Source organism: Eremothecium sinecaudum, chromosome II (genome assembly GCF_001548555.1).
Source record: "Eremothecium sinecaudum strain ATCC 58844 chromosome II, complete sequence".
NCBI lineage: Eukaryota > Fungi > Ascomycota > Saccharomycetes > Saccharomycetales > Saccharomycetaceae > Eremothecium > Eremothecium sinecaudum.
This window is the reverse complement of record NC_030893.1, coordinates 1458080-1481610: the sequence shown is the minus strand read 5'-3', so window position 1 is coordinate 1481610 and position 23531 is coordinate 1458080. Positions and strand designations below refer to the sequence as shown.

The 23531-nt window shown below is 41.5% G+C and overlaps 13 protein-coding genes across 13 annotated transcripts; 4 read left to right on the top strand and 9 right to left on the bottom strand.

The window, feature by feature from the left end:
- Window positions 1-103: 103 nt before the first annotated feature.
- RAT1 (ssRNA exonuclease RAT1) lies at window positions 104-2965 on the bottom strand (the record flags this gene model as incomplete). Its single annotated transcript, XM_018130655.1, has 1 exon — window positions 104-2965. One exon carries the CDS (start codon window positions 2963-2965, stop codon window positions 104-106), a length of 2862 nt encoding a protein of 953 aa, XP_017986144.1.
- Window positions 2966-3251: 286 nt separating this feature from the next.
- AW171_hschr2960 (type II protein arginine methyltransferase) lies at window positions 3252-4496 on the top strand (the record flags this gene model as incomplete). The annotated part of the gene is made up of 1 exon (XM_018130654.1): window positions 3252-4496. The coding sequence occupies one exon, from the start codon at window positions 3252-3254 to the stop codon at window positions 4494-4496; it is 1245 nt and encodes a 414-aa protein (XP_017986143.1).
- A 281-nt stretch (window positions 4497-4777) lies between these two features.
- On the bottom strand, window positions 4778-5404 carry BET3 (TRAPP complex core subunit BET3; the record flags this gene model as incomplete). Its single annotated transcript, XM_018130653.1, has 1 exon — window positions 4778-5404. One exon carries the CDS (start codon window positions 5402-5404, stop codon window positions 4778-4780), a length of 627 nt encoding a protein of 208 aa, XP_017986142.1.
- A 149-nt stretch (window positions 5405-5553) lies between these two features.
- ETT1 (Ett1p) lies at window positions 5554-6789 on the bottom strand (the record flags this gene model as incomplete). The annotated part of the gene is made up of 1 exon (XM_018130652.1): window positions 5554-6789. One exon carries the CDS (start codon window positions 6787-6789, stop codon window positions 5554-5556), a length of 1236 nt encoding a protein of 411 aa, XP_017986141.1.
- Window positions 6790-7570: 781 nt separating this feature from the next.
- Window positions 7571-9340, top strand: MET1 (uroporphyrinogen-III C-methyltransferase; the record flags this gene model as incomplete). Its single annotated transcript, XM_018130651.1, has 1 exon — window positions 7571-9340. One exon carries the CDS (start codon window positions 7571-7573, stop codon window positions 9338-9340), a length of 1770 nt encoding a protein of 589 aa, XP_017986140.1.
- Window positions 9341-9472: 132 nt separating this feature from the next.
- AW171_hschr2956 (uncharacterized protein) lies at window positions 9473-10537 on the top strand (the record flags this gene model as incomplete). Its single annotated transcript, XM_018130650.1, has 1 exon — window positions 9473-10537. One exon carries the CDS (start codon window positions 9473-9475, stop codon window positions 10535-10537), a length of 1065 nt encoding a protein of 354 aa, XP_017986139.1.
- Window positions 10538-10755: 218 nt separating this feature from the next.
- On the bottom strand, window positions 10756-11160 carry TMC1 (Tmc1p; the record flags this gene model as incomplete). Its single annotated transcript, XM_018130649.1, has 1 exon — window positions 10756-11160. One exon carries the CDS (start codon window positions 11158-11160, stop codon window positions 10756-10758), a length of 405 nt encoding a protein of 134 aa, XP_017986138.1.
- Window positions 11161-11661: 501 nt separating this feature from the next.
- DRE2 (electron carrier DRE2) lies at window positions 11662-12648 on the bottom strand (the record flags this gene model as incomplete). Its single annotated transcript, XM_018130648.1, has 1 exon — window positions 11662-12648. The coding sequence occupies one exon, from the start codon at window positions 12646-12648 to the stop codon at window positions 11662-11664; it is 987 nt and encodes a 328-aa protein (XP_017986137.1).
- Window positions 12649-13028: 380 nt separating this feature from the next.
- On the bottom strand, window positions 13029-15008 carry VHS3 (phosphopantothenoylcysteine decarboxylase complex subunit VHS3; the record flags this gene model as incomplete). The annotated part of the gene is made up of 1 exon (XM_018130647.1): window positions 13029-15008. The coding sequence occupies one exon, from the start codon at window positions 15006-15008 to the stop codon at window positions 13029-13031; it is 1980 nt and encodes a 659-aa protein (XP_017986136.1).
- A 406-nt stretch (window positions 15009-15414) lies between these two features.
- Window positions 15415-16749, bottom strand: NOB1 (rRNA-binding endoribonuclease; the record flags this gene model as incomplete). The annotated part of the gene is made up of 1 exon (XM_018130646.1): window positions 15415-16749. The coding sequence occupies one exon, from the start codon at window positions 16747-16749 to the stop codon at window positions 15415-15417; it is 1335 nt and encodes a 444-aa protein (XP_017986135.1).
- A 362-nt stretch (window positions 16750-17111) lies between these two features.
- SGT1 (co-chaperone SGT1) lies at window positions 17112-18212 on the top strand (the record flags this gene model as incomplete). Its single annotated transcript, XM_018130645.1, has 1 exon — window positions 17112-18212. One exon carries the CDS (start codon window positions 17112-17114, stop codon window positions 18210-18212), a length of 1101 nt encoding a protein of 366 aa, XP_017986134.1.
- Window positions 18213-18302: 90 nt separating this feature from the next.
- ASE1 (Ase1p) lies at window positions 18303-21029 on the bottom strand (the record flags this gene model as incomplete). Its single annotated transcript, XM_018130644.1, has 1 exon — window positions 18303-21029. The coding sequence occupies one exon, from the start codon at window positions 21027-21029 to the stop codon at window positions 18303-18305; it is 2727 nt and encodes a 908-aa protein (XP_017986133.1).
- A 511-nt stretch (window positions 21030-21540) lies between these two features.
- RAD30 (DNA-directed DNA polymerase eta) lies at window positions 21541-23430 on the bottom strand (the record flags this gene model as incomplete). Its single annotated transcript, XM_018130643.1, has 1 exon — window positions 21541-23430. The coding sequence occupies one exon, from the start codon at window positions 23428-23430 to the stop codon at window positions 21541-21543; it is 1890 nt and encodes a 629-aa protein (XP_017986132.1).
- Between the last annotated feature and the right edge of the window lie 101 nt (window positions 23431-23531).

Below are 23531 nucleotides of genomic sequence, written 5' to 3'. Positions count from 1 at the left end.
CCAAATCCATATTTAGAGTATCGTTTACGGACCTAAAGGGGAGGGATTACATCTATGTGAGTCCTTCATCGGTAATTATATTGTTTAAAGGGAAAAACTTGAATCATGTGCGGGTAACCCTATACATTCGCCCGTTCTGCATCATCTGCTGGTGCAAGACAAAAGCGCGATAGCCGCCGAGCCTAGGTAAATACTGAGTTGCAGCCGCTGGTCCGACTGGCACGATGTTGTTCTTCATCAGTTGACTATTCCATCTTTGTGGATATTTGTAAAGAACTGCTTCACGATCTGCTACCGAAAGTTGGGCCTGAGGCGGAATAAAACCATTAAGTAATAACGCCTTACTACTATTTGGTTCAACGTAGGGCATTTCGTAACAGATTTTTAGAAACAGATTTGTACTGATATCAGGTAGGTTCCCATTATCAATAGGACAGGTTATTTTACTGTTAGGCCGGAATCCCTCGATGTCTGCTGAAACTTTCCCACAGAGACCACTCTTAAAGTGACGGAAATGGACAACAGCTGGGCTAGTTTTTTGGGCCTCGGTAGAATTTTCGGCGTTGGCGTTACTAGCAGCGCTGCTAGTTGCGCTTCCACTGCTACTGGCACCGCTTGAACTACTGTTGTAGATCGTAGAGATGAATGTTTCATAGTGAACGTTTTTATTGCTGATGAGAAGAACGTCATCGCGTTTAACATTCCGCGCACGCTCCTCAGGTGTCAGCAAAGGATACCTGCGTGCCACAGCCTCGCGCAGCCTGTTCTCGTCAATGAAAGGAAGTAGTGGTAACCCCTTCCATGACATTTTTTCACCATTCATGTCAATTGGGAAGTCTTCAGGGTAAAAATCAATAATTTCAGAGTCTGGATCTGACATCATGCCACGGAAGACCGGAGGCAGAGCGTGACTTGATGCGGCAGGTAGAACACTCAAAAGTTGCTCGAATGGAAGGAAAGGCTCACCCTTCTCAAAGCTGATTTCCAGAGTTGAGATGTCAGTGAAGTCAGCTGCGAAAGGAGCATAATGGTAAGGATAGTACCATGTCCAGGAAGCACAGCCCTGGTAATAATACAGAAGGACCCAGCAAACACCCTCAATATAATGGCGGGCAAGTTTCTTCCGCAATGCATCAATTTCATCTGTTGGTATGTGGAATTTTGCATGGTAGTATCTTTCATGGTAACCAGCCTCGTGGAAACGAACGTCAGCAGCAGTATCCAGGAAGCCAGACACAGCTGGAGGCATTAAAGAAGATTTATTCAAAGTTTGTTTCGATGGTTCTATTTTGTCCGATTGGGTATCAGCCACTGCGGACTGGTCATCAGGTACAATTGCGGTGCTATCGGTATTTGTAGAGTCTTGAGATTCTTGGGCAGCATCTTCAGCAAGTTTACGCTTCTTTGCCCGGATACGCTCCTGGAGTGAAAGAGCAGCGGAGGCATTACCTTGCGTTGAAACCTCGACAGCAGTCTTCAATTCATCTGGAGAAAATTCTGGAGCACGAGCTTTTGTTTTTTCTTCACTCTTACGTTTAAGGGCATTCATGCTATTAACGTCACCCTCATTCGCAAGGTTCCATTCCTTACGCATATTAGCTAAGTCCTTGTTATTTAGGTTGAGTGATCCCTCTGCAGCATTGCCATTAACATCGTAAATTGGCATACTTGCTAGCGGTGCTGTGAAGTTCCTATCAACAGTATTATGCGTTACATTAGGGTTGCTTTTCAGCATTCGTCTTCGCTGCTGAGCGTCTGTCTTTCGAATCTCTTGCTCATGTTTCCGTTTGAAAAGTTCGGGTTCGCGTCTGCCAAGCTGCTCGAGCAGTTTCTCCACACCAGCAAGATTGAGGATCCCATCGCACGTCAGATAAGTTTTCAAAGATGGTACGAGATTCTTCCAAATTTCAACAAGAATATCAATACTATTCTCTCTGACATCTAGGGAAGGTAAGTGAGGCAAGAAATCATTACCACAGAAAAAACACATAAATACCCAGTCGTCAATTGCACGCTCCAAATCGAACGGGAAAGGCATCCGCTGAACGTACAGCTCAGCAGAAAGATATTCTCGAAGTACATTAACATGCAACCATAAAAATGGTTTTTCAGCGTCCTGGTCAGCTAGCATCTGCTTTTGATCCTCCGACATAGTCAGCATTTCCCTAGCTCTAGGCCTTCTTTGGTTATCCCTGGCGAAAACATCTTCACGAAGGATACGGAAGTGTGGTTCGTGTGTAGCCAATCCTAAAAAGATCAAATCAGCGTCTAGACCATAGATACAGTGTGTAGTATTAGGATTGTATTCACTGTCAGACCTTTGGGACCTAATAAAATTCATAATTTTATGTTCTCCTTCTCCCGGGACTGTAGCGTCACTAATTATAACTTGGAGGTTTTTCCATCCGGGATCTGTAGCAAGCTTAAAAGCAGTCCAAAACCTCAATGATGCTGCAAGTTTCTCCATAAACGGCGTTCCTGGAGTAATTGCATTGGAATCCCATGCTACTTTAGATTTTATAGCTTCATCTATCTGCTCTCCATATGCTTCCCGCTCTGCCAAAATACGTGTCTTTTCTTCATGTGCAATCTTAGCATCACGAGCACTTCTAAACCTACGAGCACGTTGCTGGTTCATTTTAGCTCTTGGAGCAACACCATCAACGGCAATCATTAAAACTTTCCTGGGCCTAGCCATGTTTAAAACCCTATTTGTATATTCAAAAACAGCCAAGAGCATCTCATCTTCAGATTCTGGTGCTGGCTTATTCTCCGGATGAGAGCAGGGATGAACAATACCATTCATATCTAGATACAAGTTATCCAATTCTCCATTTGGATTAGGAGATGAGTAGTTGATGGGCAACTTCACGCCTTCTACAACATCTGGCGTTTCTTCAATAACAGGAGAGATAATTTTTGGATATTTTCTCGATATCCAGCGAAAGAATGAAGGAACACCCATATCTACGCCTTATGCTTTTAGATTATTATGGGCGGGTGTGTAATAGCCTAATAAATACCTCTACTAAGCAGCTCGTTATATTTATTTTCTAGTGAAATTTTTTTGTCAACTGGAACATGCTATTTTAACTGGATCATCAATCACGTGTGAAAGAAGTTGGATATAATTGAATCATTTGAAGCTGTGAGTAAATATACTGCGTAATTACTGAATTATTATCCAACGGTTATATTTAAGGAGGACTTTTCTCGTTATTTTTTGTTCTGTTTACCAATGCCTTACCTACATGTTAAACTTTAGTACTATATCATTACGTCGAACGCCATTTCAAAGAACTGCTGGCCCATTGGTTGTTGATGTATCATCAAAATTACTGGGGAGGTTGCCAACCGAAAATTTAAGGATGTCCTTTCGCTGTTCACATTCTTACCCTTTAATGACTACCCAACAATTGCTTGAATTTAAAGATGCATCGTTATTCTCCTCTACTTATCGAGACTTTATGGAATGGAATAATCTGAAGATTTTGCAGCGTGGCAAGTTCTTTGATGCTAATTTACAGAAATATTCCCTGGAGTGGGAAAATACTCAAAAATATGAGCCATTGATAGCCCATTCGTTGGCCAGATGTATGCTAGTTGACCATAAATTGAACAGCTTCCCCTATTTTGATTTTAACATTATTATTGTCTACACAGAACTAGAAAAAGCACATAGACTAGCAAAGCTACTTCTTGACTACGTTGAACAAGTGAACCCAGAACAGGCACTTTTACAAAATTGCTGTCTAGTTCCCGTATACAACCTTCCTGCCTCAAAAAAAGAACGGAAGCTAGAGGAAAATACAGATCCACGTATAAGTGTTATTGACCAGGGCATTCTGCTAGCTGAATCTTGGGATTGTGTACTAGAGGATCCGGTTTATGTGATATTAATGGATGATGTTATGAAATATCTCTCGTGTGATTTAATTCGGTGGAACAAGGACAATGTATGGGAGCAAATGTATGTTGAGGTAGAAACTCTCAAAGATCGCAAGACTGCCACATTTCGTGAAATGGAATACTGGTGTAATATTTCACATAAACTCTCTACTCCATTGGATTTATCTTATAAACATGGGTCAGAGATGTATGTTCCTACAAGATTTACTCAGCTACTCTACCATTTGAAGAACTCGCTTCCTGAACACAAACTCTTTGCATTAGGTGTTAGTCGTGTACAGCCTTGGTATTATGATTGGCTGTATAGTAGGGAGAAACGGGCCATGGAAAATACCCGGGCTTACCAAGTCTATGATATCTTTGAAAAGCAAGAAGTGGAAACGATCTTTATCTCTGATTTCAAAAAGTTAAAGGACCTTTATATTAGCATTAACGATGGTAAAAAGCTAGTAACCACGGACTCACTATCTGATTTTAATGAAGACTGGATGGATTTAGCTGAGACTGAGGAGATGTTGGGTAAAGATTTATCTAGGGAATATGAATTACTGCAGGCTAGCCGACTGCATATTCTAAGGCCAGTCTAATTTTATAGCAGAGCGTTCAGAATAGATGTCGGGCACATTATCTTACTGAACAATTATGATACGTAGAAATGATTATATTCTCTCTTTAACAACATAACAGGGTAGCTACCTTGTAGGGTAGTTATTCTATATGTCTTAGTTTCGAAGCACCTAAACGAGATTATGCTATTGCAGATGAAACCTTTTATCAAACATTATTCTTTTATGAATAGGTGCATAGTTAAAGTCCGGCTTGAGCGGTGCACTTGAATTACGTGCTTCTTATGCTTCCTATAGTCAGACTAATCTTCGCCTGCAGGTATTTCATCCTTTAGAACTCTATTCAATTTGACGCGTAATTCAGTGTGTGGATCACCCCGTAGAATATCACTTACAAACCAAACTTTACAATCTAACTGGACCATTTCCAGTGCACCCTTCAGAACACCACATAATATATTTGAGTACCATAAGTCCTTCATAGCATCTATAGGTAATTCAACAAAATCGGACAAAGGATTCTCGTCCAGGATCAGGGAAAATGCATCTTTATTATTACTCCAATTCGTCACCTGCGGATTGATATTCAAGAATACTACAAATGCGACTTTACTAATAACTTCACTAGTTTGAACCATATTCTCGCATCGTGGTAAAGCTGTCCTGGCTACAAAATCTTCTATCAGCCTAGTGCCTATTGATATGCCCATTGCATATAATTGATTATTAATCTTTGCATAGTCTCTCTGATAGTCATTTGTCAGCTGTGAGACGATAGAACCATATGTAAGTGTGAACAATTCAGCATTTACCTTAGCTGTTTTTGTTTTCCAGATATTTTCACCAAATGTCTTGAGCGACTTAGATGGATTACTCGCAGTGGAAGCACTAGACTGTGCAGCATTTGAGGATGACGATGCAGTATTCATAACTAAGTACTGCAATTATTATTTTGGGTTCCCTTGTGAAGGTATTACCATAGATCTCTTCATAATTCCGATATTTCAGGTTAATACTAAAAATATTGGTATCGTCTATAATGACCTACACAATTGTATATAAATAAAATAAACTTCCATCAATCTTGTAATAATACCTTCAAAATGTGCTTGAACTTACCATTGGTAGCTACATTTGCTTTCTCAATTCTTTCCTCGGCTTTTTTGTACAATCCTGACTGTTTTATTTCGTCTTCTTGCAAATTTCCCATAGTAATGAAAACTTCTGCCGTATCAACCCATGATTCAGGATGGTCAGGTGATTCGGCGAGTTCAAAGTAGTGCAATGCATTCTTAGTTAGTTCCTGTGCATGTTTCTGGGATTCTTTGGCAATTTTCTTCTCTTCTGCACTAGCATCATCAACATCGTACGTGTATGTAGTGAAAGTGAGTAACGGTTCTGATGCAGCATCCAAAAACGTTTGACCTATCATACGAGCAATTTTGCGGTAAAATTCATAGTCTGCAGAGTTATCTTCGATGTCCTCTTTAGAAGGTTTTGGAAGTTTACTGAAAAAAGCCGTCAAATGCGTGCGGAGCCATTCCGTATTGCTATCTAAATTCTTCTTAATATTGTATAGAGGATGAGACTGTTTAAGCTCAACCTCACTATCTTCTTCTTCGTCATCGCTATCAAGCCCTTCCCCAAGTTCGTCTTCGCGACCAAAATTGGCTACAATGTCAAGTAAATCGTTGAAAATCTCGAGCGGCTCACTCACCGCCAAAGGATTACCTTCCACAGCGTGAAAGTTCCTTTTACCTTCTTCCAGTAGCTCGTCTAACCGCAACTCGTCCGCATTCGAGCTGTCCACTTTTAACTGTGATATGTATTGGAGCGGGATCCTTTGGAAGATAATTTTTGATTTCGCAAGTTGCAAAAGCTTCGATCCCGGGAATTTCGCCAAGCCAGACTCCACCCGCTGTAAAGCGGCATCGAAAAATTCACCAATTATCTTTTCCCTCTGCTTTTTATCATCTTTCGCTTCGCCTGCTTTGAAAATTGTCAACTCAGACAAAGCCTGAGCGTAAATAGCATGAAACTCATCATTTAGTTCCACATTTTCCTCGTCTTGGTTACTCAGTAGTCTGTCACATTCATGGATTATTCCATTGAGAACCAACTCATCCTCACGATTGCATTGCAAGTAGCACTTCCACAAAGACCTCAGCTGTACAATCGCATCGTCCGGATCGCCATTTCCATCAAGTTCTACTTCAATTTGGTTTACTGGTGTAATCCCCTTCGAGGTTGAATCCCCGGACTTGTGCTTCTTAAGCTTTTCTTTCTTGCCCAATCCCAGCGGTCTTTTAGGCATTTTAAAAACAACTCCTCTACAATTTCAGTGCAAATATAGAGTGTAGCTTTCGACTTTACTTTGATGTATAAATGTATATCCAGGTCAGGTCATCCGATGTTGATCTTCGTTTCTTTTTTTAGACGATGCCCTACCCCCGCCATGTTTTGCCATGATTGTAAAGGATTCCCATGATTGTGTAAGCCTATTTTTGTCAGTGATCCTGAACGTGATATATACGTTAACATAAAACTTAAATCTCCATGCTGACCAGTCCTAATCTTGCTAAATATGAACCGATATGTAAGCTATTTCTTTTGGCTCTGATTGGAGCATCAATCCTTTGATCGTATGGTTGATAGAACAACGGTGACTCGTAAAGTCTGGAGCCGTAATGCCGGTTACTAAACTCCGTAACCAATGCAACGGGGACTTCTCTTATTTAGAGTTGTCATAAAGACGTCCAAATTCCGTTTTTAAAGCTTGTTCAAGTCACACGAGGGGTTCCTTTTCAATGTTTATGTCATGTGACTTGATATCGCTCGTGCCGTTTATATCATGTGACTTGATAAAATAAGGTCTCGCGCCATAACCGCCTTCAACCACAGTGTGGCCAAAAGGAAGCGTTCGTAATAGACGTAGTAAGCTGTTGAAGATCTAGGACCTACGTACTGAATTGTATAAGTCATCAAAGTCACACTTTTCAAGCTTTCAGCAGTTATAAAGCTGCTATGATGCTCGCCATCGAGTGTCTTAGCCAAGAGTAGACAAGATCGAGATTACGTGATTTATCTTACATAATATGGTCTATAACGAGGTGCCGCTTATAGCAAGCTTGAATACGAAGGAAGAAGTAAATCTGCTGGTGGGCACAAGTTCATTGTCACAAATCCTATCTAGAATACGGAGTATACTAAAAAGTGGAGCTAAATGTGTGCTAATTCACCCAAGTGGCGCATCCCACGTAAAGAAACTACATGAACACTTTGGGGGAGAAACCGGATTCCAGCTAATTGACAGGAAATTCGAGCTAAGCAATTTAACATCCTATGGAAGGCAAGAAGTGTTTAATGTTGTTGATCGGGTGTTTGTTAGTTTAGGGAGTGGTGGTGACCGTTTTTTAATGAACGAAATCTACAACCAATGCCGGAAACTGAGAATTCCAATTAATACCAGGCAACATCCGGAATTATCAACTTTCTCATTGTTGTCGACCTATGTTGAGCCTAAAGGTTCTGGACTGCAAATTGCTGTGACCACCAACGGTCAAGGCTGCCTTCTTGCTAATAGGATCCGGCGTGAGGTGGTAGCGAAATTACCTCACAACATCCACGATATAGTGAATAATTTTGGGAACCTTAGAGACGCTATTATCAATTATGATCATAGCCAACTCATTCGTACACTCCAAAATGACGGATCATCGAAAGAGTTGTATGAGGAATTAAATGAGGATATATGGGAATGCCCTGAACTAAACGAGAGTATACAGGCGTTTAATATGACGGAAGCCAACCAGAAACTAAAAAGGAGCAGGTGGCTAGCTCAAATACTTGAGTACTATCCTTTAAGTAAATTGGCTAATATACGTCCGGATCTGCTATTTAACGGCTATCCTAATACTCCTGTTCTTAATTCTCAGCAGCTAACGCCGCCGGTATCGGCAAAATCTCAGGAGACGTATAATAAGCTCCCCGCTATAAATCCAGGACCTGGGTCATCTACAGTTGAAGATAATCAACAAACATCTGAAACAGTGGGAAATGCAACGATATCCTTGGTCGGTAGCGGACCCGGATCTGTGTCAACTTTGACAATCGGTGCCCTACATGAGATCAAGCATGCAGACCTAATTCTAGCTGACAAATTAGTCCCAGAAAGCGTCTTAGAACTAATTCCTAAGTCTACTGAAACCTTTATTGCCAGAAAGTTCCCCGGTAACGCAGACAAGGCACAAGAAGAACTTCTACAGAAAGGTCTCGAAGCATTGCAGCAAGGCAAGAAAGTCGTTCGTCTCAAGCAAGGTGATCCATATGTATATGGTCGTGGAGGAGAAGAAGTATTGTTCTTCAGGGAGCATGGCTTTGAGCCACTGGTGCTTCCTGGTATAAGTTCGCCATTGGCTGCAGCCGTGGCTGCAGACATACCGATCACCATGCGCGACATTGCTGATCAAATTCTTATCTGCACTGGTACTGGGAAGAAGGGCGTGCTTCCCAAGATACCTGAATACGTCGAGAAACGTACAACGATTTTTATGATGGCTCTGCATCGCTGCGAGCTTTTGGTTAAAGCGTTACTAAGTAACGGCTGGGACGCCAATATTCCAGTCGCAATCGTAGAAAGGGCAACTTGTATCGACCAAAGGGTAACTAAAACAGTGCTCAGTAAACTACCTTACGTAGTAGAAGAGATCGGATCTCGTCCCCCTGGTCTACTAATTATTGGGACAGCTGTCGAAGCTTTGAGCGGACATGACTCAATTGATAACTCCGAAAGAACGTACCGTGTCTACGAGGGATTATCCAGGACAGATAGTCTGACAGGCATCGTAGAAACACTTATGGGATGACACCCAGCGCGAATTGTTTATTGTTACGTATGCGCCTTTTCTTTGAAAACGTGCTCCTTTATAAGTTTTTAAAATAATATATTTAATCTCTCCAATTAACTACCGAAGGGCCGCTACCTCAAACTGTAGACAATGCGCGTCCCAAGGATTAACAGAATCATAAATTATCGCCAGTTTTCGGCAAAAGTCGGTTTCGTGTTCGATATAGATGGCGTTCTACTACAGGGCAGAACTCCGATTCCAGGCGCCTCAGAAGCTTTAAAGTTATTGCAAAAAGAACGTATCCCTTTTATTCTCCTTACAAATGGTGGTGGCATCTTAGAATCTGCCAAGGCCGCCTTCCTGTCCTCCGTTCTAGAAGTTGACCTGTCCCCTTCGCAACTAATTCAAGGTCATACACTGTACAAGACTTTAACCAGCGATTACAAGAAAATACTGGCGGTTGGACCTCCAAGCGTAAGAGAGGTAGCTGAATCGTACGGTTTTGAAGATGTCGTGCATGCCTTGGACATTCTTCACTATAATAGAAAGATTTCTCCTTTTGCAACCACCTGTCTAGAACAGATAGCTACCGATGGCAAGGATAATCCAAATCTGGACAAAACTCCATTCGACGCAATCTTAGTCTTTACTGACTCCTACGACTGGGGCACAGATATACAGATCATCAGCGACATTTTGAACAGCGATGGCGGTATGTTAAACACCAAAAGGGACTACAGCTCCACTACCCCTTCGGTTCCTATCTGGTTTTCTGCCAACGACCTATTTTGGTCGAACGGATACCAGCTCAATCGTTTCGCCCAGGGCATGTTCCGGGTGGTTAACGACCGTGTGTATCAGGAACTAAATGGCGGCTGTTCTCTCCATGACAACTTAGTTGGCAAACCTACATCAGCTACGTTCAACTACGCGTCGCATGTGCTTAACCACTGGGACGACATCATGAATGGCACTTCCCCCACCCAAACTGTAGACCCCAAATTGGGGATTCCACCATCCTCCAACAAGTTCAAAAAGGTCTACATGATCGGAGACAACCCGTATACCGATATCATCGGCGCTAAAACTTTCGGCTGGGAAACCTGCTTGGTAAGAACAGGGGTGTACTCCCCTCAAGATAAACTCCCCTGCAATCCTACAATGGTCGTGGACAGCGTCCTCGACGCAGTGAAAGCCGCCCTAGCAGAACACTAATCGTAGCCACTCATTCGAATACCATAGCCATTTTTTTAAACCTAGCAGTAGCAGCGTGAACCCAACTACCACACATTACATACGTATATATCTATATATATATTTATATACACACATATCATATAAAAGAAGCACTGCTCCTCAGCGGCGCACCAGGAAACGGACTCAAGGACCTTGTTCCACTATTATCGCCCTCCTTATCACAGACCCCGCACAACTCATATCTGAATCTTGGGCACGATAGTCTGCTCCTGCGCTAGCTTATCAGCGTTCTTTTGATGCATTTGCTCCTTGCAAGACCGTAATCCATTGCAGGAATGGTTCTCCATCAACCGGTGCTTACTACAGAAATGCCCCTCGCAGAACTGGCAATCCCCAATGAACTTCAAAGCCATACTCCCGCATTTGCTGAAGTGACACCGGTCCTTCTTGCGTTTTTTGCCGCTAGGCTTTTTACTAACGCGACTTTCCTTTACAACAGCTCCCAACCCACTCCCAGTCCCAAAAGTCGTAACTTCAGTGTTTTGCAGTTGTTCATCTTCAGCAGCGCTTATCCTGGCTTCTATTGATGTTTTGCCACCCGTTCGCTTAATGATGTCTAACGATCCTGCCGCTTGCTCCATTACTGTTGTAGAAAACCCGCTAACTCCTGACTTGTTATGTCTTCTGGGCTTGCTCTGCGTATAAATATGGCTCTTACAAGACCGAAATTACCTGCGTAGTTGTAGTGTGTTATTTATATACAATTAATCAAACCGTGGTGCCTCCTTATAACTTAACAATATGTGTTACATCGCTATCAAAAATAAGACTTTTTTTTGTAATGAAATTGCTATAAGGACGTAGAAACACACCTAAGTGAAGAGCGAGATTAGTACGATTGTTAAGTAAACAAGTCTTAGACCGCTTCTATACTTATACTTGTAAGGTAGTAAGGCCGCAAAGCGTAGGCAAAAAAACCATATATAAAGTTTTTATGTAGCTCACAATAGTACATAGACTTGGTAGCACTGAGGTGGCTCCACCGAGTGCGTAGAGTCCGAAACGGGGACGAAAGAGATTAGTAAGTGTTTTAGTGTCATAGATTAATTAGATAATCGGTTATGTATTGTGTAAAAAGTGATTCAAAGGTCGTCGGATATGCTGTTTAGGTTTATGGTTTGCCCCGGTTTAAAAGCTGGTAATCCTAAATAAGGGCAACCTGAGCACCTAAAAGCGTCGCCCAATGCACAAGAACCGCAGCCCCCAACCTTGTTCCCCTCTATGGTGAAGTCAACTTCATTTAGTTCTTCTGTATCAAATTTAATTGGGAGTTCGGAGAGGATCAGGGTCTGTTTAGCTTGGATGGTATCTATCTCGTTCATTTCTTGTTCCTTGAGACCGCAGGTGCAGTCCTTGCAGGCCTTACGCCTGGGGTTGTTAGTTTTAAGGCACTTTACGATAGTTATTGGAGGAGCATAGTTGTCTGCGACAAGCTCGTCCTCGGAAATGGAGTCCTCCAGGTCTTCGACCTCGTCAAAGTACTTTGATTTGGCGGAATCTATAGGCAGGTCTTCTGAGTCAAAAGACTCTGAGGGAGAGATTTGCACTATCTTAAGGGCTGGGGGGGAGGTGGAGGGGCTTACAGGTTTGGGCGAGTTTCTACGGAATGTTGGTAACTTTGACTTCGAGGCGAGCGTCGTACCACGTGAAGAAGGTCTATTCTGTAATGATACAGCAGCAACGGGTCGGGCTTGTAACGGGTATTTTTTGACCCAGCGATAGTCCGAACCTTGTGTTCCTAAAATTTCGTAACCCGAAACAAGGGCTTCAACTTTATATTTGTCGGTTAGGCCGAGTAGCACACCATTTTCTTTGAGGGCCTGCGTTAGCACTGGGATCAGTTTCTTGGGGAAAAGAAGCTCACTTGGAGACTCTGGGGTTACGTAGTATATTAGATCATACTTGCCGTCTTCTAACTTGATACTTGAATCGTTTACCTTATTCACTAAGTATTGGTCTAGTGAAGTACAGTCACTTAGTATGTCTAGCTCTTTGGTTCTCCTTAGTAAATCAGGATCTCTAGAGACCGCGGGATGCAATAAAAGTAAATAATTTTTTTCCAGACTCATCGCAGGACGTTGTGGTACCTCTTGAGTTGGTGATGGTTAATGGACATCTTTTATGTGAAATTAGTAATTCTTATAGAATCCAAAAAAAAAAAATTTGATTGTTAAGAGCAGAACGTAGAAATATATAGTATGTACAAAAAAAAATTCTCAGTCACGCACGATGTAGCTTACGGTGAGTCATAGCGTCGTCTGAGGGTGCTTAAACTAGCGTTTATCATATATGTGAAACTTTACCGACTTATCATACCGGTTTGCTTTATAAGTGCGCCACTGTGCGTTTTAGACAGAAGTTGTATAATGTACGTTATTAATTCGTAGGTTAATAGTTATTGCGTGCAGCATGCTTCTTCACCATGTTGATGCGACTGAAAGGGACCCTCCTATACACTGAGTTTGCTTATGGAAGCCGCCGCATTAGCTACCACTGGAGACCCTACCGATGACGAGCGATCCTGAGTGTCGTCGTCGTCATCGTCGTCGTCATCATCATCGTCATCGTCGTCGTCGTCATCGTCGTCGTCGTCGTCGTCGTCATCCTCATCTTCGTCTTCATCTCCATCTTTACGGTCAGCCTTGCCTGTTTGCTTGGCCTCCTCATCTTCGTCTTCCTCCTCTTCTTCGTCCTCTTCTTCTTCTTCCTTTGGATACCCACCTAACTTCATTACAACCTTGTCGACAATCTCATTCCCATCCATCATTCCTCCAAGGCCAATATCGCCGTGTATGCCCATAACCTTTTCTGAAGGTTTGAAAACAGTGATCCACGGCATTTCCTCTTTGATCATCTTCAAGTGTCGCTTGGTTATTGATGAATTATAGCTTCCACTTACCATGCTTGGGGCTAGAAAGATGGGGAACATGGGATTCCAAGCTCTGATCACACTGGTCAATAAGTTGTCGCATAAGCCGAGTGCTATTTTTGATAAAGTGTTTGCAGTTAAGGGCGCAACTACGAGGATATCCGCCCAGCGACGTAGTTCAATATGTAGAACGGGGTCTGATCTCTGTTTCCATACGTCCCACTCGTCCTGATCCGTCCACACTTGAATGTGAGGTGGTAGCTCAATTTTCGCCGCTGCTGTATGTGCATCCGAAGGAGTACCTGCCTGGCCTGGTACACTATTGCTAGGGGCACCGGAGTGCATTCCGGTAGTGGTATTATTTGAACCATTTGCAGGTGGATTGGCAGATGCAGGGTGGTGGTGTTGTTGAGCACCTAACGAGGGCGTCAATGTCTGGTCACCTGAGGGGACTGTCGATGTACTTATGTTTCTCTTTCTTGATGTCTTATTAGCAAAGAATTGGGCTGCAGATTGTGTTAATATCACCTGAATTGTGATTCTGTCCCGACCGTATATTTCTTCTAGCTTTTTAATCATTGACTTGATTTTTAGTACCGACAAAGAACCTGTCGCGCCAAACAAAACATGTAACTTGCCATCATCCTGAGGTAGTCTAGGATCCACGTTCTTACCAGGGTCTCTTTTGGGAATATTCGGAGCTATTTGTTGTTGCTGTGAGTTTCCCTCTATAGCACTGTCCAGATTGAGAGGTTCAGCTGGTTTTGAGTCAGGTAGAACTGATAATGGTTTAGGACTAACACTGCTGGATCGCGACCTTACGCCTGTAGGCGATGCATGGAGTGCATCACTGACATAGAAATGTAGATGATCATCCTGTGAATGTGGTTTTTCAGAGTCTGTAAGCGGTGACGCAGTACTGGATTGATCACCTAGCATTTTTGTAAGTATATTTCCAACTGCCTTCTTCTGGAGATCCGGGAGGTTGGTTGGCGTATGACAAGTCAGGTGTGACGGGTTCGCACCGGGATTCGCAACTGTAGATGCGTATTGCTGGGGAGGAGGCGAGTTCCTTGCGACAGCTGCCGCTGTTTGGAAAGTAGGTGACATAACCTTACCGTGGGGGCTAGACTGCAGGCTGCGATCTGTATCTTCACCCTCAGCAGTTGCTCCCGATCCAGTAGAATCGCCACTCAGCACACGCACCCCCTGCGTTTGAGAAACGTTCACTTGTGATCCCATCGGTTTCGAAGGAAATTGCTTCGGATCACTGAATGTCACTGTAGGAACCCTTTTCAACCCTGGTTCAGGTGTATTACTTACCACTGCTCCAGATGTACCACTGGCGTTCATAATAGACTTCGTATAACTTGGAACTGAGCTTGGACTCACACAATTAGAGAGTATTGGTGTCGGAGAATGCACATAAGTTTGTGAGCTCTGCTGTGAATGAGCCGTACTGCTTCCAACATTGACAGACAGCTCAACAGCTGGCTTCTTGCCAGGCTTACTAGCATGGGGAGCAATAATCCCATGGTTCTTGCCTTGAGAATCAGACATTTAGGCTTTATCAGTTGGATCCCCTTAACGAAATTTTTTGGATGATCAAATCTGCCAAAATAAAATGATACACTTAGTGACTGATGGTCGCTAACGTACTTATTGCTAAGTTAATTGAATATAATATACTGAGTACTATCAGACTCTCTTCAGTGCTCTGTAGGAAGTTTAGTTGCCACTTAAATCCTCATGGCATCTGGGACCAGTACCCAATAAAACCCCGTCTTGTCCACTCATCCTTGCAAAATTTTGAAAATTGGTTACCCGGATAGAGGTCAGCATGCAAGATTAATGCTTGTGACTTTAAAATTTGAATCTAAAATGCTAAGTAGGTACACTTAGGGGCATAATTTGCTCGCTAAATGGTGTTTATGCTCACTATATAACTCCACATATGAATTGGGTATCACTTTCTCTTTGAGGGGCTGTTTACGTGCCTCCCTCTACCGACTTTCACAGTGTGGTGCTTCAATCCCGTTATAGCAAAAGGTGATACGCAGTTATCTGCTGAACCACCTGCAACCCAGTCATTTAGAATCTTATCATTATGCCTTTTTGTCCAATCTTCTTGCTTTACGGACTGCTGGTATTCCTTTTGGTCTTCGCGGAGTATGACTACATCTTGCGCATGCTTAGTATGTACAAAGCCCTTCTTTCCGAAACGCTTTTGAGAGTTCTTTGATAGAGGACTTGGCAATGAGTAGCGGTTACCTCTGCTATTCCACTGAAATTTGGACTTTAAATGCGGAGTTATTGCGCCCGTCAAAGGATCTTCTGAGACAGTGCAACGCATTAAAGTGGAGTAACTTCCACACGATGGACAAAAATGTTTTGCCTTGCCATCTTCTGGAAGAGGCAGCATTTTAAAGCATGCGTGACACCTGAGCATGTATTTGCGCACCTCTCTGATTCGCATTCCAACCCTTGGGGTCAATAGGTGCAAGCCTATTTCGAGAGCGACATTCTGTATCGCATAATCACATGTAAAAATTGTAACCTGATCCTCCAACGCCTTGGCAAAAGCCTCAATGTCTTTTGCACCTTCTTCTCCATTGTCTTTTGTGATCGCTTCTGTGAGGTTATCGGGACTAATCCACTCGCCGTCGTCGTCACGGTCACCGAAATCTTCTTGCAGGGATTCTGAAGGGCGCTGCTCCTCAGTCTCCGCAGTTAGATCTGAGTCGGTCTTGACTTCTTCGGTTACTTCTCCCTGTGGGGGGTCCCTTACTGCCTCTTTACCGGCTTCTTCAGCGAGCTGAGCTTCTCTCTTGGCCCTCTGCTTCTTACCGCCTCTTCTTCTGTTCTTCTTTTTGCCCTCTCCAGTCGCAGAAGCCGGTTCGGATTTTGATTCCTTGGCCGCGTTAGCTGCAGGTGCTATCTTCTCTTTTTCAGGAACCGTCCCGGGCTCCCAGTTTAGGTTGCGACCGTCATTACATTCAACCTCTAGTTGATATGTCAGAGCCAAAATGTCTATATCATTCACACTGAGCACGGTAGAATCACCCGTCAGTTTAGCAAATTCTCTGACAATTTTAATATATTCAGGAGCAGGCTGCTTAACCGTAAAGTTGTATGATCCCAGGATTTCAATTTTCTTTCTGGCCGCCTCATCTTTTATTTCATTATAGACAGATGGTGTGGTATAAAAACTTTTTGTGCAATTCAGATACTCGGAAAAATCACCAGTAATCAGCGGACTGGCATCCAATACTATAGCCTTGGCTTTATGATGCGAAAACATTCCAATATACGTCAGCTGCTTTCGGGATTGTAGCTCATCTCATCAGTAGTACTAAATCAGATTATAATTGCCGGTGAAAAATTTTTTATACTGATGGCTGTCACGTGCATATTTAATGCAAAGAAAATGCCGAATTATGGAGCACTGACTCTCTGCGACGTGGTTAGGCTTTATAACGGTTCCATATGTAGTATATCTGACCAAAGTGTTGTTAGTTCTCTTTGTGTCGTTTTCTGACCTATCGGAACTATAATGTATGTATGGAATATTTACGTTAATCTGATGTACATTAGTAAAAACCTAATTCGCCATTTAGTACTAATCACACATAAAACGCAGATACAACAATAACTAATACGAAAATGCCCATTGAGACTGATTTAAAGGTTGCTTATGATCTACTCTATAATAAAAAACAACCCGAAGAAGCTGTGAAGCTATATGACAATGTCCTACGGCAATCTGAAAGTAATTTAGTTGCAATGATATATAAAGCTGCATCGCTTGAAAAGTTATATCATGAATTTAAAGACTGGAATAAGGAAGAAACAATTAATGAAGCTCATAGCTTGCTTGAGAAAGCGTTAGAAGTAGCTACTTCAAGAGGCAATAGATCCAAGATGGCTCTAGTGTATTTTAGATTTTTTGTTCATGAATTCCATAGGGGTAATTACACAAAAGCTGCATTATATATGCAGAAAGCGGAAGCATATGGGTACAACGATGCGACGCTATCATTGTGGAAATCTAACTTGGAAGGTAAGCTTGGTAATCTGAAGGTAATGGAGAGTGATGAAAAATTAGGGGATACTAGCTCATCTTCGGCGCCAGATAAAGATGGTGATCACGAACCTGTGAAGATTAGAACTGAGTGGTACCAAAGTGCTCAAAATATTACCATTTCACTCTTTGTTTCGAAATTGCCCGCTTCCTCAAAGGACGTGAAGGTGGAATTAGAGAATGATGTTGATTTGACTGTGAGCTATCGAGTTGAGGATACCGGTTCTGACTTTTTGTATAGTATTACATTAGCCCATCCGGTAGAACAAAGCTTTAGCGTAAAGGTCATGTCGAAGAAGTTTGAAATTACTTTTACCAAGAAGGCTAAGGTACAATGGAAGGCATTAGAATCTACGGAAGAAGTAGGATCTACTCCATCACAGTCAACTATTTTACAGCCAAATTCCGATAACAAGAATACTGTACTAAAGTATCCATCATCCTCTAAGAAAGGGATAAATTGGGATAGTATAAAAATTGACGAAGACGAAGGCGAGGAACAAGAGTCCGCCGACAAGTTTTTCCAATCTATCTATGCCGACGCTGATCCTGATACTAAGCGCGCAATGATGAAATCATTCATAGAAAGTAATGGAACGGCTCTAAATACCGATTGGGCAGAGGTATCTAAAGGGCGGGTTAAACCTTGCTTGCCTGATGGTACTGAGTTGAAAGATGTGTAATAATTTGCATTGGGGTGTTGTTTCACTAACAGAACGCTGAATATTGCTTTTACTTCAATTCATTGATTTATAAACGTGGATATATATAAGTCAGTTAATTTGATTTCCTTTGTCAACTTTAAGGAAGTCAGCTAAGTTATTTTCCCAATTGACCGGAGTGGTTACTTCAGCGGGACTTTTTATTGGGCTTTCGCTTAACTTAGCTAACTGTGACCTCTTCCACTCTATGAAGTTTCCGTCTTCCATGATGCTGGATTCATCTGCATTAGGATGATCAGCCTTACCGTCTCTCGTTGATGCAGTTATCTTAAAATGTTCTTCTGGAATGCTTGTATATGTGGTTTGTTCCTTTTCCTTCATCGGACTGCTGGGTAGTTGGTTTCTTGATGACTTGGTTATTATAGCAGGTGATTCCAAACCAAAGCTATTTTCCTTTCCAGCTTCGCATAACAAATCATGGGTAAGGTTTTTTGCTAACATTGGGATGCTACTCTGCTTGTTTAACCTGTTGCTTGACATAGTTGCAAGTTGTGAGAAAGTTTGTAATGGCTGTATTTTCCTCACCCTTGGTAACTTGAGTATAGCACTTCTACTTGAAGCAGATAGCGTTGGAATTTTAGTAGGACTACTCCCCATTAAGTAATTCTTCGCATATATTCGATCTCTTCTCTTGGGTGGACTTAAATTGTTTGTGTTCTTCAACGCTCTAATAAAAGAATCCGCTATTGGAGGCTTCTCGGCAGTTAAGTGCGCATTATCAGCTGCTTTCGGACGATGTTCATTTCTATGCGGGATATGTCGTAGCGGCGTCACCGCGATGACTTTAGACGTACACGGGTTACTGCTTGTGCGCGGCAGATCTTTTTTAGCAACGCAGGATAAAGAGGAAGATTTCGATCGGTACATTGCCTTTTGGGAGTTATCTGAGAACCTCATTCTAGGATATTTAGCGATTAACTGTTCCTGTTCATTGTTAACTATATCCAAGTATCTCGTGTTGTCGATAGTAAAATCCTCGTTGAACTCATTGGAATACTCTAGTAACTTAGTTCTCAATTCTTGAATTACTGTCGGGAAATGCCTTGCAATTTTCTTTCGTATCTTCTCTTCCTGTAATAAAATTTTATGTGAATTTCTGGATAACAACCTCGACGAATCTTTACTACTATCTTCTAAGTGTAATCTACTTTCATGCAACTTCTTAAACTTGTCAACCAACTCTAACATGGGTTTCACAATACCATACTTCTTTTCTAATAGTTTGATTTGCTGTTCGCATGTTTCTAGCACATTTTCATCATCCGCCAGCGAAGTGCTAGAGGCTTTCATATTTTCATATAAAGTTGTAAACTCTGCTCTTGCAGTTGGAGTAAAATGCATTAAGTCCCATAGTTCCACAATACGTTCCCACGCTTCATCAAGTAAATGTTTTATCAATTTCTTCTTCATAGTTTCTAGCCGGTCTAGTTCCCTCTCAAAGGCATTTATGTCTTTGAAGGATAAGGTACAATGGTCAGATTTGAATTTCTCAATATAGCATGGTGAGATCTTTAATTTATCCCAAAGGTTCTCACATCGTATGACTACTTTATGTTTTTCTTCTTGGCGCTTATTTGTAATGATATGATAGTCGGCCACTACTTTCTCCAACATTGACATCATTTGGAGTGAAAGTTCTCTAGTAGAATGCATTCTTCTCTGGGTATAATCGTTTATAATTTCTCTTACAAGATCGTCAAGATCCATTATATCCACTCCTAAGTTCTTAATTAGCTTTAACAGCTCCTGGCATGTAGCTGTCATTTGAGTGGTTCTCACTGAGTACTCTTGTTGATAAGATTTCATCATTTCATTAATATTCGTAACCATTTTATCACTGACATCTGCAAAGTTCATACTTTGAAGAAGAATGTTTTTATTCACCATGATGAATTTGTAACTTTCTTCAATGTCATTTATATGCGACGATAGGAAGCTTTTAAAACTGTTGCATGTAGCCGCCGGGGGGATAATGCTAACTAGTTTTTGATTAGTTTCTGGCTGGAAGTCTGGCATTACATCGATCAGCTTTCGAAGCTTTACAGAACTCTCTAAGAAGGATAGCAACTTAGGAGCATAAGTTTTTATTACGAATTGCTTGGCGTTTGATAGGATACGTTTCCGGTTTAACAAAGAGATTGGTTTCTTATTTGGACTTTGTGATTCAAGTCCTAGTAATGAATTTCTTGTGTATAAATCTGGAATCGTATCAGACCCCCGTGGATCTTTTAAAATCTGTAAGATGCGCCTTAGGACCTCCTGACAGCTCTCGTTTTCTTCAATAAGCTTGGTTTTCTCCTCATCAGCTTGGTAGAAAAACGATGAAATGGATGTTGACAATCTGTTAAATATTCGTTTTTCTCGTGAAGTTATTTCTGCATTAGAATAACCGATCTCCTTGTAAACTATGTTCAAATCATTTAATAGCTTTTCCAACTGTTTCGATATCAATTTAAAGTTCTCTCTATAAGCACAACTGTCCGCCTGAAACTTGTCAGGTGGCACCGGTAAATGGATCTGGTTAAACTCCATCGCCTCAGAACTGCCTTCTCTAGTTGGAGAGGATAATTTATTAAGGTTTACTGGAGTTAATCGCAAAAACTCTGCTACTGAAGTATTGGCATTGTTGCTATTTGGCGCTGACGGCGGACTTCGATAACTATTCTGGCTATTCATTTCGATGCTCGAGGTTTGTGTAGATTTTAACAACTTTGGAGATGAGGCCGACGAATTTACATTCACCCCTTGCCAGTCATTAATGTTAATTAGCTGTTTCATGGCCCTTAGGTGTTTGTGCCGCAGAGTATATTTAGGTAATTCGTGAAAGCTGGCTTTCAGTAATAACCACGTTCACGTAATATTATAAACCCACTCCAACGGACTCTCTAATAGTTTTAATCAATGATTAAAGTCTTGGATCTCCAACTAACATTCGAGAATCACTTCATTTGTTGCTACTCATCAGATTTCAAATCTTATATTTTTGATTTTGTTTTAAAATATTTATTATTTTCCTAATAGGGTAATTTATAAACAATTAAATGATAGTAGAACCGTGGAAACTCCTGCAGTCCTATTAAATCATTAGTACTGTACTAAATTGCAATGTTTCCATATGTTGTAAGCAGGCATAGGAGGTAAATTAACTGGTACTTATGTATATGTTCTTCTTTTCTATCGTTACATTGTGTTTTGTAACTGAAAATCATCGTTCACTATTAAAAATAATATACTTCGTTAACTGATTTAGTAATAAAAACAATGGTTATAACGACTTTTATTTTACTATTTACTTACGTGAATTAAAAAACTTGGATATATCTATAGTTGCATTGGGCTTACCCTTCTTTCTTGACTGCATTGCACTTTGCAGCACCCCAGCAGCCCGCTTTTTAGTACCAAGAAGTAGTTTCCTCTCACCATAACTCAAATTTGATGTATTCTCACCAACACCGTTCAAATCCGTTGAGAGTTTTTGGGCATAGTGATAATCGCTGTGTTCCTGTAGTTCATTTGAACCAGGAAAGTCTATTTTGCAAACCTCGCAGTAATATCTAGTTGGTAGCTCAGCAGCAGGGGTTTCTGGCTCGGGTTCTGTGCCTACGGGTTCTAGTCTTTTAACGACTGCAACCTGGCGTCCTAGCATGTCAACTATAGTTTTACCCATCTCTATTACTTCAAAATTGGATATGGTCAAAGATAGAGAACCTAACGGGTACAACTCCGGCAGGCCTCTACCGTAGAGGCCATCTATATCCTTCATAATTTTACATCCCGCCTGAAATAATGCAGTTATGGTCACGCCTGTATTTGACAATACCAGCGGAGCGCTTTTGTTATATCGCTGTCGATGTTTCCCGGTTACTGTAACGCTCACTGTTCTTGGAATAAAGACTTTATCATATTCCTGTTGTAACTCCGACACTCGGCCAGCTAACTCAGCGCTGTATACTTGTAGCCAAGGATAGCAACTTATTAGGCCGCTGCAAGCAGTTCCCCGCATCCTTTTCGTCGAATTCATTGAAGACATGGCCACTTTTGCACTTACCGGAGTTTGATATGATCCTCGAACTAGGTGGAAAAGTTTATCAGCTACTACTGAGACATTAGTCTCGTCAATATTATAGTTAACGCCAGAAGGCGGCGGTGACCGATCTTTCAACGAAGACGCTAGTTTGTCCCTTATTTCCGTAGGAGACAGTGGCCAGGATTCCCTGATGTACTTCAGTGATTTTTCTGACGGAAGTTCAAGCAATTTGACTAACTCTTGACCCACAATCCCTCCCATGGTCCAGAAGGACGATAATTCAAACTCTTCTGTATCGAGAAACTTTTCAACGTTTCTATTAGTAATTATGCTTTGAGCGTTTGGTTTCCTGAAGTTGGATGCTAATTTAGATATGGTTTTGCATCTAGAAATCCCACATGAAGTCGTATAGCCCAATATGTCATCAATATCCTGCCTGATTTTATTCGTGATATTACTCGCTAAACAGAATATTACATCACTCCAATCCTCAATTTTCGGCATGTCGTCTTCATTATAGACAAAACCATTAAACTGCAAATTATGGTTAGCAGGGACTTCTGGCAATGGGTCTTTCAGGTCATATTCGCCCGTTCTAAACATTTCTCGTATGTCATCAAAACCTTTCACACTTTCATCAAACATTAGCATGCGAAAACAATTCATGCCAAGGTCCAAAAAGACCTCGTCTATACTAGCTTTTTCCACATTATCGCACCATTTTTGAAATATCTTCAGCAGTTTACGACTCTCTCTTCTATAGGGATCAAGTGCAACTTTATGAATTGCGGGGTCGATTCTCTTGGAAGGATCCTTATGCCACGGCCCACACCCGTCATGATATTGCCAAAAATCCTCTCCTATTTTAAATACCGCAGTATGTATGGGAATAATCGAATCACACTTTTTTAGTGCGTCAGTTACACTATCCATACGAGATATTCCATGTTTTCTAGCAGCATATGAAACTGCAATGATAGAATTCCATTGCACACAAATAACAGGATCATCACGGCTATACTTACAGCGTATTTGCTCGACCTGAGCAAAGAATGCATTAACATCTATGTGTGCAATACATGACAATGGAGAAAGATGAGAGTTTCGCTTAGAATTTATCTGAAGTATGTGACTCCATGTATAATCACACATATTTTAGTACGTCCATACTCTATTATACAGGATTATAATAAGCACTAAAATGAGGAACGTTAGTCATCTATAGTCTCGTTATTGAAAAGAGAGATGGATAT